Raw genomic sequence first — 12657 nt, 5'->3', positions numbered from 1 at the left:
AAGGCATCACAAAATGGTCAAAGACAACGAAACCGTGATTAAGTAAGTAGCCCATGAACATCAACGCAAGCAAAGTGCTTACGGCATCGCAAGGGAGTTCAACGAGCTTGTCAACATGTCGGCAGACGAACTACAAGACTGGCTTGGCAGCGAAGAATCCGCCGGAGCCGGCTGGTAAGCTCTGCCTGCAATGAATGCAGTGCTGACGTTGCGAATCCTATGACATGCATGCCCTCTAAGACGCCTACAGGTCTAAAGATAACGGCTCCGGCGAGACAATCGGCCACGATTCGGGACGTAAAATCGTTACTATACTACAGAACAATCCGCAGAAGGACGCGGATAAATATGAGCAAGAAGACATTGACCACATGCGCAAGGTAGTAGCATACTGCAAGAGGCATCTTGCGCAAGAGGACAAGGCGAAGAAAGATACGGATAGCAAGAGCTACAAGAGTTTGAAAAATTGGGGTCACGACGCCCAGAAGGCTTGAGCATATGCACGAATGGGGACGATGCTTGAGGAGGTGTGAAATCGGCAGAGGCGGAACAAGTAGCGATATGCATATATCGAGTCCAAACCACAGGCTTCCAAGGTTTTCACAACAATGACATGAACACATCTCACTTCATCATCTTGTGCAGGAGACATGGAGTTCAAGACGACTGTATAAAAAGTGGAGTAGAGTAGAAACAATGCTTGAAAGCAATCTAGGTAGAAGCGGCGCACAGGACAAGTATCTTGGTCTACAGGGCAGTCGACCTCTTGCGACCAGCGAAGTAGTTTCCCTATGATTTGTTAGTATCGCATTTTGGGTAGTCGGATCGGTGATACTTACTTGCGCGCCACCCACGCACGCTGGCTGCTCCATTTCCTCCGTCTTTGTTCTCTCAGGTGGGCTTCTGCGCATGAAGCACTCGCCTACGTGATGGCCCTCATCGCACGCAACGACCCATTGGCCCATACCCATGTCCTTGGGAGCCTGCCTGACACCTCTTCCGCCGCCACCTACAATCAAATTGCCTGGTCGGTAGGTTGGATCCGCGCGCATACGCTTAATCACGCTGCTGTGGATGACGGCATTCGCGGGTATATCGCGGGTCTCACCCTTGGGCAAAGGCCATCGGATCGCTTTCCATGTCCCATCTTCCTGTAAGTCCATGCGTCGGAAAGGCAGGTATTCCATTATGTTCCACGAAACGACACCCATGCGATTGGCACCGTTGTTGAATTGCAGGACGTCGTGGATACGGCCTTTGGTCGCAGCGCTGTGGAGATGTTTGTGGAAATGCGTGTTAGGGTGTTCGCGATGGTGCGAAAGGATATTGTCGTCGTCGGTGTAGCCAGCTGTGTCGACGGATTGCGCGCCTGAATTGGCGATGACGGGTGAGGGCGACGCAGGATCGATTGAAATCATCGGGACATTGTTCTGCGCTCGCGACACATTGGTTGTGGGCTCCTCATGGCAGCAACTCAGAGCTGCGAGCTTGTCTTCGTCAAAGTCGAGCCCAGCTTTTTGAGCTTCGCGCACCATCCACACCAGGGCTACGTGACTCAGTGCTGCGTCGTCGTCACCAAGAGGCCAGCCTCCTCCGATGTCCTACGCGATATTAGTATTGAAACTCACTCTCCAGGACAAGCACACTTACTGCATGGCATCCAGGAAACCAGACTTCCTGGATATCCTGCTCGCCATCTTCGTCCTGAGAGTTGAAAGTTCCCGCAGCGTCATAGGATCGCATCGAAGGAGTAGCAGAGCCGTGAACGCCATCAAGCTGGGAGCAGTCCGCGCTCCGGCTGCGCACGCCTGAAGTCTCATGTGGGTCTCTGTAACGCTCAGGCGGTGGTGCCAATGTATCCCGCCGACCTCTACTTTGCTGTTCCTCATGGTCCTTCTCGTCTAGGTCATGGTCTTCATGATCACCATGGATCAGATCCTTCATGTGCTGCCGGTGTCTGTGGCGGTGCTTGTACAACATTGACCGGTCCGGTTTCTCTTGAGAGATGAGGTCTTGTCTGAACTTTGCGCGTCGTTCATCGATGGATACTGCATGTCGTATTACGTGGGCGCTGCTTCTTGCGGTGTAGGGGAATCTGCTACGTTGCATCCAGGCGTTCTCGAAAGCAGGCACGGAATTGACTGTATCAAAGAGGCCCAGAAATCGGATGGGTTTGACAGGGCGGCTGAACGTCTCGCGAAACGCGCACATGAATTCCAAGAGCTTTAGCTTCTCGGATTTCTCGCCTGCCTTGCGATCTTTGCCGTCTTTTTCGTCAGGTAATCTGCATTGCCATTTCTGGAATGTTCTAAAGTAGCGTTAGTGAAGAGTTCATGCATGGTACATGCTATACTCACTTCCATGCGAATTGACACATCTCTTCGTTTCCAGCCTGTCGACAATTAGAAATCGCCTAACAGATATTGGGCAATTGCTTACAGAGAGGAGGCCAACGTGATCAAGCATCTCTGCGAGGAAGCGAGCGGTGTATGCACCACGCGAGAAGCCGAAGAAAAAGATATCATCGCCAGGTGTATAGTATCGCATTAGGAACTGTTAAATCCATGTCAGCCAGCTGCGACCGGATTCCATCCTCTAGCGGCTAAGCTGAGGATTGAGCCACCTCCAAGGCTGATGGCTTACCTTGTATCCCGCCATGACATGCTGATCGAATGAAGTTCCTACACTAGATCAGGTCCCATGCATTACAGACGAGGCGCGTCGAACATACCTATTGCGCTATCTTTTGCCTTCGCGTACCATGACTGGAATTTCTCCCATCGACCTGTTCGGGTCATGGATCCATTGGCTTTCGTAACATATGTACCGATTCCAGGCTGGTAGTAATGGAACTGATCATCCCCATTGCGATCGAGCATGCGGTAGATCTTGAGGATGTTGCTGTCGGAATCTGTGCCTGAGAATTTGTTGCCTGTACCATCGAAGCACAGGACAAATTTCTTAGTCACATGGTTCGGACGTCGTGACACGGCTCCATAATCCATAGGGTTGTTGTTAGATGGTTGTGTGGATACCTGAGGGGAAACGCTTGGTACGCGTAACTGCTCTGGGTTCTTACGCGCCATGTTGAGACGTGGGACTTGACGAGGAAGAGCGCCTTGACAGGAAACCAGCGTGGTCGTCAGAATGAAGCAGTCGCGAAGTGTCAAGTAGCCAAGTAATCTCTATCAGCGCGGGGATCGGCTACAAAAGCCTAACACAACTGACGCGTGCTCCCCGTCTGGTCTGTCCCCAAAGCTTCCGAGCGTATCAAGCCACGTTAAGCTGTCGATCGCCATTGCTAATGCGGCTTGTAACGAAGCTCGCCTATCGACGCGTCGATGTCGCAGGTGGTGGGCTGGGAGTAGTCCCGCCGCTAACAGCAGCCGCTGATCGTTCTGAAGTGCCGCTCGCCCTACAGCGACTATTGATGTTTGAAAGCTGAGATAAACTAACTACCATACGCTATACGATGCCCCCACCCGGAGTAGCTACATCGATGATACGAAAGCCACCTAAGCGTCTGAGCGTTCCCTGGCAGAAGGCACGACAGATACACCGCATCGTGTCCCATCTCGTGCCGCAGTGTATTGCAGAAAAGAAACGTATGCGGCCCTCAACTGCAAGTAAGCCAGTGCCACCGTTTCGCCACTATCCTGGCCTGCTGGCTGGCTGGCTGGCGACATGGTGGTAACCGATGGACGCGATGCTACGCAGTCCAGGTAGGCAAGCTCCGAAAGCTAATGCTGAGCGCGTTACTCGTGATCGCAGTGGTGTCTAATCAAATTGGACTCGGAAGCAGTGCATTCAACAAGAACGTGCCGATCAGAGAGGAGAGGTTGGTGTAGGTCTGCTCGCCGACATGTGAGCAGGAAAAGCACGTCGCGTCGGTGGTTGACGCTACCCTTTGAGCGATCATTTATGGGGGGGCGGCCCGTGCACCCGCCCTCTCGATTGCCGTCGTCTCGACTATCGATCGCACCTCCCAGTCACCACAACCACCGCCGGCGTCTTGGATGAACCGGACAGTAAACCTTACGGCTTCGGGACAGGCCGTAGACCACTGACCGCCGTCGCTAGTGCCTGCCTGATACCGCACCCTACTCGGAGATTTGCAAGCTCGCACTTCTGTTGTTGACCGCCACCACATCAGCTGAAACTCACTCTTGTCTGTCCACCTGCTAGCACATGACTGCGCGACCATTCGTCGGGAAGTAAGGTCGGTCAATTATGGTGCCGCAAGCGCTAGAGTCTTCTTCTACTACTCAGCCGAAAAAAGCTGAATCGGGATGCCGATCGCTTGGTAGTTCGTCCATGGCTTCTGTCCACGTCTCTATTCGGAAAGGTCGCGAGTTCAGGTCGCCGTTCCTGTCTATCATGGTATCAACCACCATGGTTGCGACATCTTCTGCAGGCTCCCATCGGGAGACAGCCGAAGTGATACCACAACGGCTCCCCAGGCAACCAAAAGTGCTGAAGCCTGAAACGTGGCATGCATACCCCCCTCCTGGCTACACATTGCTTTTGTACTTACTTCGCAATGTCACAAAGGCCATCCATGGATCGTCGCGAGTGGGTCTTGTTAGTCGCTTCCTCATGGAGCCAATGGTGCTACTACGCTGTGGGTCTTGAGGACCGCTCACTGATCATTCCTTGGACTTGTCATGCCGTGCTCGATGTCCCTCTGTCAGTTCTTAGCGAAGGTAGCGCAGAATCCGTCTGGCGCTACCCTCCATAAAGGAAGTCACGACCAATGAGCAGTCGGACATTTGTAGCCATCAGAGCTCTGACGATATCAAGATCCGGACGCTACTCACATCGTCCCGATGCAGGCATGGGTTCGTCCGCCCTTGAGGAAGCCGCAGGACATTGTTCGCCGAGTGCATATGCTGATCAACACACCGTAGCTGCTAGCGATCGTCGCCACGCAACTGGCTCGCCGCTGCTTGCCATGGCCAAGCTCCTGCGTGGGGAGCATTGCGCCTCCCAGATCAACAGCATGCTACGCTGAACTTACTTTGTGGACTCCGTCCGGCCCTGGGATTCATATTCTCCCCATTCCCATCTTTTCCACATGGTCATACACACAGTTATTCATCATGCCTAGCCAAATACAAGCATTGATCGGAAAGATCAGGAGGAAGCCTACGCAAGCCAGCGATGGCCGAACAGCGGAAGCATCGAGTGGCATGAAGAATCACCAGAAGACTGGCATCGTTAGCGACATTAGAGGTCTCGGTGTTAAGGATGCCAAGTTTGCCCTCGATGCCATTACGACACTCGCGTCCGGTGAGCCTCTGGACGACAAAGAACTTCTCCTCGAGAAGGGAGTTCAGATGCTACAGGGCCTTCCTTTGAACAGCGGTCTCAGTGCAAAGGTGTCGGATGGTTTCATCAGCATGCTCTGGAATGACTTACCACACCCAACACCTACGCACGCCGGCCCTTCGGCAAGATACAGGAAGCACGACGGCTCAGGAAACAATCCCCACAACCCTGAAATGGGCAAGGCAGGATCGCCATATGCGCGAAATGTACCGCCCACCAAGCCGAAAGGTAAGTACCCTCTTGCTATCATCCTAACATCCCATGCAAATCAGGACTGACAACTTCTTAAGGGCCAAATTTACCTGACGTTGAAGACGTATACGAGGCGCTTCTCAAGCGCAGTGGTCCTTTCCGCGAGCACCCCTCTGGTCTGAATCGGCTCTTCTTCTCCTTCGCAACCATAGTCATACACGAATGCTTCCAAACCTCTAGGACAGATCCTTGGATTAATGAGACTTCGAGCTATGTTGACCTAAGCACCCTGTATGGCAATACAGAGAAGGAGCAGCATCGCGTGCGAACTTACAAGGATGGCCTGATCTACCCAGACTCAATCGCCTCGGAGCGCATCATGATGATGCCCCCGGGTGTAGTCGCAGTACTGTTGATGTTCTCGAGAAACCACAACCACGTCGCCGAGTCGCTGCTGTCAGTGAACGAAGACGGCAAATACAAGCCCTGGGATACTCTGGACGAGGCAGGCAGGAAATGGTAAGTTTGCTGCAATCCTTGTATCGCGACATGAGGCTAACTCGATTTCAGGCAAGACGAGGACATCTTCCAGATCACGCGCAACATTAACGTCGGCTTCTTTGCTTCAGTCGTACTGAAAGACTATGTCGCCGCCATCCTGAACACACCACGAGCCAACTCGGAGTGGTCACTTGATCTTGGTAAAGAGATCAAGCAAGGCGGCACACGTGTCGAGCGCGGAACCGGCAGCCATGTATCCGTGGAGTTTGCTGTCCTTTACCACTGGCACGCTGCTCTCAGTGCTGCGGATGAGACATGGATGGAAGATATCATCCGTTCCGTCTTCCCTGACATCCGCCACATCGACGATGTGACGATCGAGATGTTTCACCAAGTCATGAAGGTATACGGTCATGACTTGATGAGCAAAAAGCCCTGGGAGTGGACTTTTGGAGGCCTCGAGCGAGGCGCTGACGGCAGGTTCAACGATGTCCAGCTTTCTGAGCTGATCAAGAACTGCATCGAGGAGCCTGCTCATGCGTTTGGTGCCCACGGTACCCCAGCCAGTCTGAAGGTCGTTGATCTCATGGGCCAATTGCAGGCACGTGAGATGTTCAATGTCTGCACGCTCAACGAATTCCGCCGGTATCTTAATCTGAAGCCGTACGATACGTTTGAAGATTGGTGCTCGGATAAAGAGACGGCACGAGCAGCCGAGCTCTTGTACGGCCATATGGAGAACATGGAACTCTACCCCGGATTGATGGCCGAGTGCACGAAGCCTGCCATGCCGGGAAGCGGTGTCTGCCCTGGTCAAACGACTGGTCGAGGTATCTTGGACGACGCCGTCGCGTTAGTGCGCGGTGATCGTTTCCTGAGCTACGACTTCAACAGTAACACTCTTACGCAGTGGGGAGCGGCTTTGCTGGCGGAGACAACACCCGGTGCATACGGTGGTGTGTTTCCTAAGCTGCTCTTCCAGGGTCTTCCAGGTGGATTCAAGGGAACTTCCAGTTACGCGCTGCTGCCCTTCTACACTCCCAAAGCAGCGAAGGAGATTCTTCAAGGCAATGGCGTGCTTGAAAAGTACGACCTCAGACGCCCTCCCAGCGATTACGACATCATCAGCGTCCAAACCCAGGAGGGTTGCAAGAAAATCTTCGAAGACCGTGAGAGTTTCGTTGTCATGTATCAGGCAGCTATTCGCAATTGTACTGCTGGACATGACTTCATGATCGGCTGGGATGAGCAGAAGAAGCATGATGAGCGCTCCAAGATTCTGCACAAGGTCTTCTTTGAGGAGGGCTTCGAGAAGAACATTAACGAGTTCTTCACAACCAATGTACGGAATCTCATCAAGAAGAACTCGCTCAAAGGTGCCAAGGGCAGGATGAGCATCGACATTGTCCGTGATGTTACCAACATCACGCCAATCCTTTGGCTCGCTGAGCGTTTCGCACTCCCGCTGAAGACACAAGAGCAACCTAGAGGCTTGCTCTCCGTCCACGAAGCTTTCCTAGCGTATCTCGTACTGTGTAAGTAACCAGTCCAGCGCTCTTGAACCTGCGATAGCGTGCTAACCTACTCCCAGTCATGTACCAGTCCTTCAACATAATGCCGCACAACGAATGGAAGCTGCGTGCAGGCGCTATGGAAGCCGCAGCCCCCCTCCGCTCCATCTTCGAAACCCATCTCAAGACGCAAACTGGTCGTCTAGAAGGCTTCGTCGACTGGATGGCCAAGGGCTCCGCCTTCGAGGTAGGCCCACACGCCGACCGCATCTACCATGCATTAGCAGACACCAAGCTGCCCATCGGAGACATGGTCGGCGACTGCATCGGTATGGGAGCGCCCGTCGCCGGAAACCTGACACAGCAAGCCAGTCTGCTGATCGACTTATTCCTATCTCCCGGGTACGAAAAGTACAAGGCAAGAATCGTCGAGCTATCGCACATGGACCCTACGACCTCGGACCGCGAACTCCAAGGCTTCGTTTACGAAGGCATGCGCCACGTTGGTGTTGTTCCCGGCCTACCTCGCGTTGCAACGCGCGACATTACCGTCAACGACGGCGTCCGCGGCCCTGTTTCCGTCAAAAAGGGCCACACGATTCTCATCGCAACTTCCAAAGCCGCCATGGACCCCGTTGCGTTTCCCAACCCCGAGATCCTAGACCCGCATCGCCCATTCAAGGAATACACACTGCTCGGCCATGGCCTGCACTTCTGCTTCGGCGCCCGCCTCGTAGGCCCCTCTCTCGCCGCGACGCTGCGTGAAGTCTTCAAACTACCAAACGTGCGGCGCGCACCGGGCAAACAGGGTCGTTTTACCGTCACGGAGCACAAACTCGCCGGCATAACGATGCGACATTATCTTGATTCGAGCTCGAAGGAAAGTCCCATCCCCACGAGTCTACGGCTGCACTACGATAGCGAGGATGTTGTTGCGACGGGACTCAATGGCCATGCGAATGGGGGGCTGACGAACGGACACACGAATGGGCTTGCGAACGGGCATACGAACTTCGCTTCTAATGGCCATGCCAATGCAGGTGGAGACAACGAACATGGGAATGCCTATACGATTGCGCCGTAGGCAGGTGTGGGAGCAGAGCACAATTTAGCACCAGGTCGCCCGTCGGTATCTTCTTGGTCAGCATCTTTGTCGTCGTCGAGCGAAAGCTCTGATCTGAGGCGGCAGCCAGGGATTTTCTGTTGCATGAGTGCGCGTGAATAATTTGCTAGGAGACGTCCGGTGGTAGTTGAGAGTGGGGCATGACTTCGTTAGGGTGTTATTGTTCGTGATGATACCATTGAACTTTCTGTTAGCTTAGTTGTGGTGTTATGAAGTCAGTTTGCTGCATGTTCTTGTCGAATTCAAGCTTCAAGTTAATGTCAGTAGTGTTGTGATGTAGAATATGGGAATGCGAGTCAAGAAGTTCATATACTTGGCGTCGACAACTAGCCGAACCTTAGCCCAGCCTTGCACGATAATATACGGTTGCAATAGTCCAAGGTCTCCACTAGGCTTCATGTCTTTAGTAGTCATTAATTAGCATTGATTGTACCAACACGGTGGTCTCGTCATCAGCCTACACCGACTAACACAAGGCCGCACCCATATAATAAGATACTATTATCCACCCAGTCTTTTATGATGACGATTTCAACGAAAAATCTGGCAAATGTATCTTTCCGATTTCCATATAAAGACGACTACACGTCTCACGCAATGAACGCCATGCTACCCAGCCTATCAAAACACAAGAAGCCCGACCCTTACAATAAACAAGACAGAATGCCCAAGTCACAACTCCGCAGCTACTCAACTCAGCCGAACGCCGCGTCAAGCCATCCTGGGCAATGGCGGAAGTGAAGTAGGATCCCATCTCCTCTCGCCCTCCATGTCAACATCATCATCGCTGTCTTCCTCACTAGCATCCTCCAACGCCTCCCTCCTCTCCATCTCATCCACATCCATCATGTCATCGCCATCATCCTCGTCATCTTCATCTTCACTACCCAAAACAGGTCTGTCATGGACGTCTGGCAATCCGCTACTCCTCTCACCCTTGGGTCGGGCTCTAAGCGCACTTCTGCCGCCCTCCCAGCGATCCAAGCGACGCAGGGCTCTACTTAGCATCTTAGCGCGGTAGTAAGACTCCTCGCCATGGTCGTTGACTTCGCCGCCAAAGTCGAGAGGTACGAGGCCAGAGGGCATGGGCGGGGGTGTTTTGGTGCCGAGTTCGTATTCGGGAAGTTGGGCAAATTGCGCGTGCGATTCTTCGTCTGTGTCGTAGCCGTCGGCCATGCCTTTGCAGCGGATCCAGCTGCGCATAAAGGGGTTGGCTTTGCGGCGGCGCTTGGCTGCGGCGGCGTACTCGATGCGGATACCTCGGTCAAGGATGACGTCGACGCGTCGCCTCCTGTATTGCTCGACAGCTAGTTGGTGTTGTGTAAGGGGTCTTGTTCGTTTATGCGAGGGGTCGGAACCGTTGAGCGGGAGGTAGAAGCCGTGTGGTCCGTTGAAGGTGGGTGCGGATGTAGAGGGGGACTGGCCATCTTGCGAGTGTGGAGCGTCGAGTTTTGTCTTGAAAGAGCGTGCGGCTGGTGTTCCTCCGGCGCCTATGCCTGATGCGCGATTGCGCGACCAGTTCCCGCGGCCGGGGCCCTTGGGCGCAGGAGACGAAGCCGGTCCATCTTCGTTGAGGAGGGTATTGATGCGCATGTTGGGTGTAGCCACCTTCTTGGCTGTGTTGTAGACGCTGTTCGGAGGAGACGCAGACCGGGTCCGGTCGGTGTCTGAGGGGTAGTCTCGTTCGATGATAGATTTTGCAAGCTTGCCTCGTCCTCGTGCGGAGCCTGGTATTGTTAAATCGGTGCCGTCGCAAAGGCTAGACAGCAGCATACCATGGGAAGGCGATTGCCTGTCGCGTCCAGGTGTCGACGCACCATCATCGGCGGCGATTGAGAAGACTGGGTTCTGGTTGAAGCCTAGAGATGGGTCAGCTACAGTCGGACGTGAGCGGAGTCACAGGTGAACAACAGCACTCACCCTTCTTGTTCGTACGCTTAGGGCCTGTCACGACCGGCGCCATGTCGCTTGCCAATATAGCTGTCCTCTCCTTGCGCTTAATCTCACCGAATGTCTTCTCTTCGATGGAGTCGACGTTCTCCAGCGCCTCCTGCTCTGGCGAGAGTATCTCAAAAGGCGGGCACTTAATAGGGAACTCTGCCGTAGTCGGATCATCGGCCGGTCCCATCTGGCCGGGACCAAAAGGATTGCTCTCTGCAGCCTCCTTGGTGAAGTCGCTCTCGAGATACCACCACATGAGCCAGAGGAAGGCCGTGGCCCTGCTCTTGCTGCTCAAGTTGGAGCGCATGACGAGGTCGAAGAAGTCACGCGGCGGGAAGAAGTGCAGCTCTGAGATCTTGGGCGCGTATTGTGACAGGACGAAGATAAGATTGACGGGGTTGGTACGCGGGACGGAAGCTGCCATGATCTCCTCGATGGTGCTGGGCTGCTCCTGGTCCTCGGTGGCACCCTTGAGGATGGACTTCAAGCGGGGCGCGTCCTGCAGCTGCTTGTAGGCATTCGGGTCTTGGTGGGCCTGGAGGGAGGGGATGGAGTGGTAGGTCCGCAGCTGGGCGCGCATCTCAGGGAAGACTGCCGCATGTTAGAAGGGCTCGATAAATGACAGCAGGTGGCCTACAGTTGAGCGTCGTGTTCATGCGGCCGACGTTGACGAGCAGACACACCATGGCCATGTTGATGGCAGCCGGGCGCTCCGTCAGCAGCTTGTCCTTGAGGATCTTGCTGCACTTGCTGCTCTTGGCCATGGCATCGAGGTAGATGTCGGCGAAGGTGTGGCCGCTGGTACTGTCCGACTGCTTGGTGAAGACGGGCTTGTCGTCCTCGAAGACGAGCTTGAGGAAGTCAAACTGGATGTCCTTGCGCCACAGCGGGATGCCGTCGTCCTTCTTCAGATGCTTGATCTTGTTGCCGCTGTAGACGGACGACACGCTCCCGTTGGCATTGCGGCGCGTCGTCGTCGTCGTCGCCGTGTAGTACGGCCTCGCCGGGTCTGTGTCGTTGACTGGGCGGGCAGCGTCGGGCGCATCGCCGCCAGCTTCGCTCCCATCGGGGACAGGCGTGTTGGCTTGCGAGGGCGAGGGCTTGGAGTCGTCCATCGGAGGGTCGGCGGCCAGAATGTGTCGCAGGCTGTTTCTCGTGTCGGGCTCGTCGGGGCGCGCAGGCAGAGGCGCCGTAGCAGCAGCTCCGTCGTCCATAGCGAAGATGCGGTTCGGGGATTAGCTCTGGGTGCTCTGTGTCTGGTTCCACTAGTCCTGTGCTGGTTGCGCTGGGGGATGGGATTGGCCCTCTGTCGTCTGAGCGCGCGACCTGACTGGAGATGGCCGTGGCGCGCGACTTGCGACTTGCGACTTGCGACTTGCGACGGCAATGCGCTGTCTCGGGCTTTGCGCGTCTCGGACAAGCAAGAAGGCGGGTCGCAGTCGTCAATCGCGGAGAAGGAAGATGCGTCTCAGCTCGGAAAGCGCATCCAAGCCCAAGCTCAGACGCTAGGACCGGCGCGAACACATGCCATTCAACGCGATCCCATCACGAACATGGTCAACCATTGCGCTGCTGAGGTTCTACACAACCACGGCGATACGTGTATAGGAAGCTCGCTCTTACTCATCTGTCTCGCGTCTTGACTACATCATCGAGACCAGCCGCTTTACCCTTCGTTCGTACACGTCCATGGAATATAGCGGACGCCATCGAGAGTGGTTGGTGTGTTGAATCCGTTCCAGAAATACGGCCTTCTTCGTATCACACACGACACCCAATCCCATCACAATAGTTACCACACATCACCCTCCCTACTAGCAGGAGGAGAGGATGCCTTGAGTAGATATGCAAATTTCAATTCATTTCCTAATCAATTGCGCAAATGCAGTGCAACAACACACGTACAGCCACCCTACCCAAAAAGCCCACCAAGGATATATCAAAGTAACCAGGATATCTCAGCAAAAGTTGCAGAAAAAGAAGCTCGAACATGCGCCACGCTACCGCTGAAGCCAAGCTGTCGCCGAAATAAAGAAAATGGCCTGCTGCAAGCAAGGGGCG

At 54.4% G+C, this 12657-nt stretch overlaps 4 protein-coding genes across 4 annotated transcripts; 2 read left to right on the top strand and 2 right to left on the bottom strand.

Moving 5' to 3' along the window:
- Positions 1-13: 13 nt before the first annotated feature.
- Positions 14-494, top strand: BKA58DRAFT_403893 (uncharacterized protein; the record flags this gene model as incomplete). The annotated part of the gene is made up of 3 exons (XM_046171813.1): positions 14-42; positions 94-174; positions 251-494. 3 exons carry the CDS (start codon positions 14-16, stop codon positions 492-494), a joined length of 354 nt encoding a protein of 117 aa, XP_046023734.1.
- A 253-nt stretch (positions 495-747) lies between these two features.
- BKA58DRAFT_319857 (uncharacterized protein) lies at positions 748-3086 on the bottom strand (the record flags this gene model as incomplete). The annotated part of the gene is made up of 7 exons (XM_046167739.1): positions 748-789; positions 840-1601; positions 1651-2308; positions 2358-2392; positions 2440-2553; positions 2644-2681; positions 2732-3086. 7 exons carry the CDS (start codon positions 3084-3086, stop codon positions 748-750), a joined length of 2004 nt encoding a protein of 667 aa, XP_046023733.1.
- Positions 3087-4919: 1833 nt separating this feature from the next.
- BKA58DRAFT_217591 (heme peroxidase) lies at positions 4920-9056 on the top strand. The gene is made up of 4 exons (XM_046166182.1): positions 4920-5556; positions 5619-6039; positions 6091-7556; positions 7613-9056. The coding sequence occupies exons 1-4, from the start codon at positions 5100-5102 to the stop codon at positions 8614-8616; spliced, it is 3348 nt and encodes a 1115-aa protein (XP_046023732.1). The 5' UTR covers positions 4920-5099; the 3' UTR covers positions 8617-9056.
- An 8-nt stretch (positions 9057-9064) lies between these two features.
- Positions 9065-11978, bottom strand: BKA58DRAFT_422663 (ino eighty subunit 1). Its single transcript, XM_046172833.1, has 3 exons — positions 11234-11978; positions 10576-11187; positions 9065-10514 (listed from the first exon to the last, which is right to left on the bottom strand). The coding sequence occupies exons 1-3, from the start codon at positions 11808-11810 to the stop codon at positions 9367-9369; spliced, it is 2337 nt and encodes a 778-aa protein (XP_046023731.1). The 5' UTR covers positions 11811-11978; the 3' UTR covers positions 9065-9366.
- Positions 11979-12657: the final 679 nt, after the last annotated feature.

Source organism: Alternaria rosae (assembly GCF_020736505.1).
Source record: "Alternaria rosae strain MPI-PUGE-AT-0040 chromosome Unknown BKA58scaffold_7, whole genome shotgun sequence".
NCBI lineage: Eukaryota > Fungi > Ascomycota > Dothideomycetes > Pleosporales > Pleosporaceae > Alternaria > Alternaria rosae.
This window is presented reverse-complemented; position numbering and strand designations above follow the sequence as displayed.

What these genes read in the sequence shown, in the direction of transcription:
- BKA58DRAFT_217591 (XM_046166182.1), top strand. Translation starts at nt 5,100, where the DNA reads ATGCCTAGCCAAATACAAGCATTGATCGGAAAGATCAGGAGGAAGCCT. An exon ending in ACCGCCCACCAAGCCGAAAG is followed by an intron (nt 5,557 to 5,618) that starts GTAAGTACCCTC and finishes CAACTTCTTAAG; the next exon opens with GGCCAAATTTACCTGACGTT. An exon ending in GACGAGGCAGGCAGGAAATG is followed by an intron (nt 6,040 to 6,090) that starts GTAAGTTTGCTG and finishes ACTCGATTTCAG; the next exon opens with GCAAGACGAGGACATCTTCC.
- BKA58DRAFT_422663 (XM_046172833.1), bottom strand. Translation starts at nt 11,810, where the DNA reads ATGGACGACGGAGCTGCTGCTACGGCGCCTCTGCCTGCGCGCCCCGAC. An exon ending in CATGAACACGACGCTCAACT is followed by an intron (nt 11,188 to 11,233) that starts GTAGGCCACCTG and finishes AACATGCGGCAG; the next exon opens with TCTTCCCTGAGATGCGCGCC. An exon ending in TAAGCGTACGAACAAGAAGG is followed by an intron (nt 10,515 to 10,575) that starts GTGAGTGCTGTT and finishes ACCCATCTCTAG; the next exon opens with GCTTCAACCAGAACCCAGTC.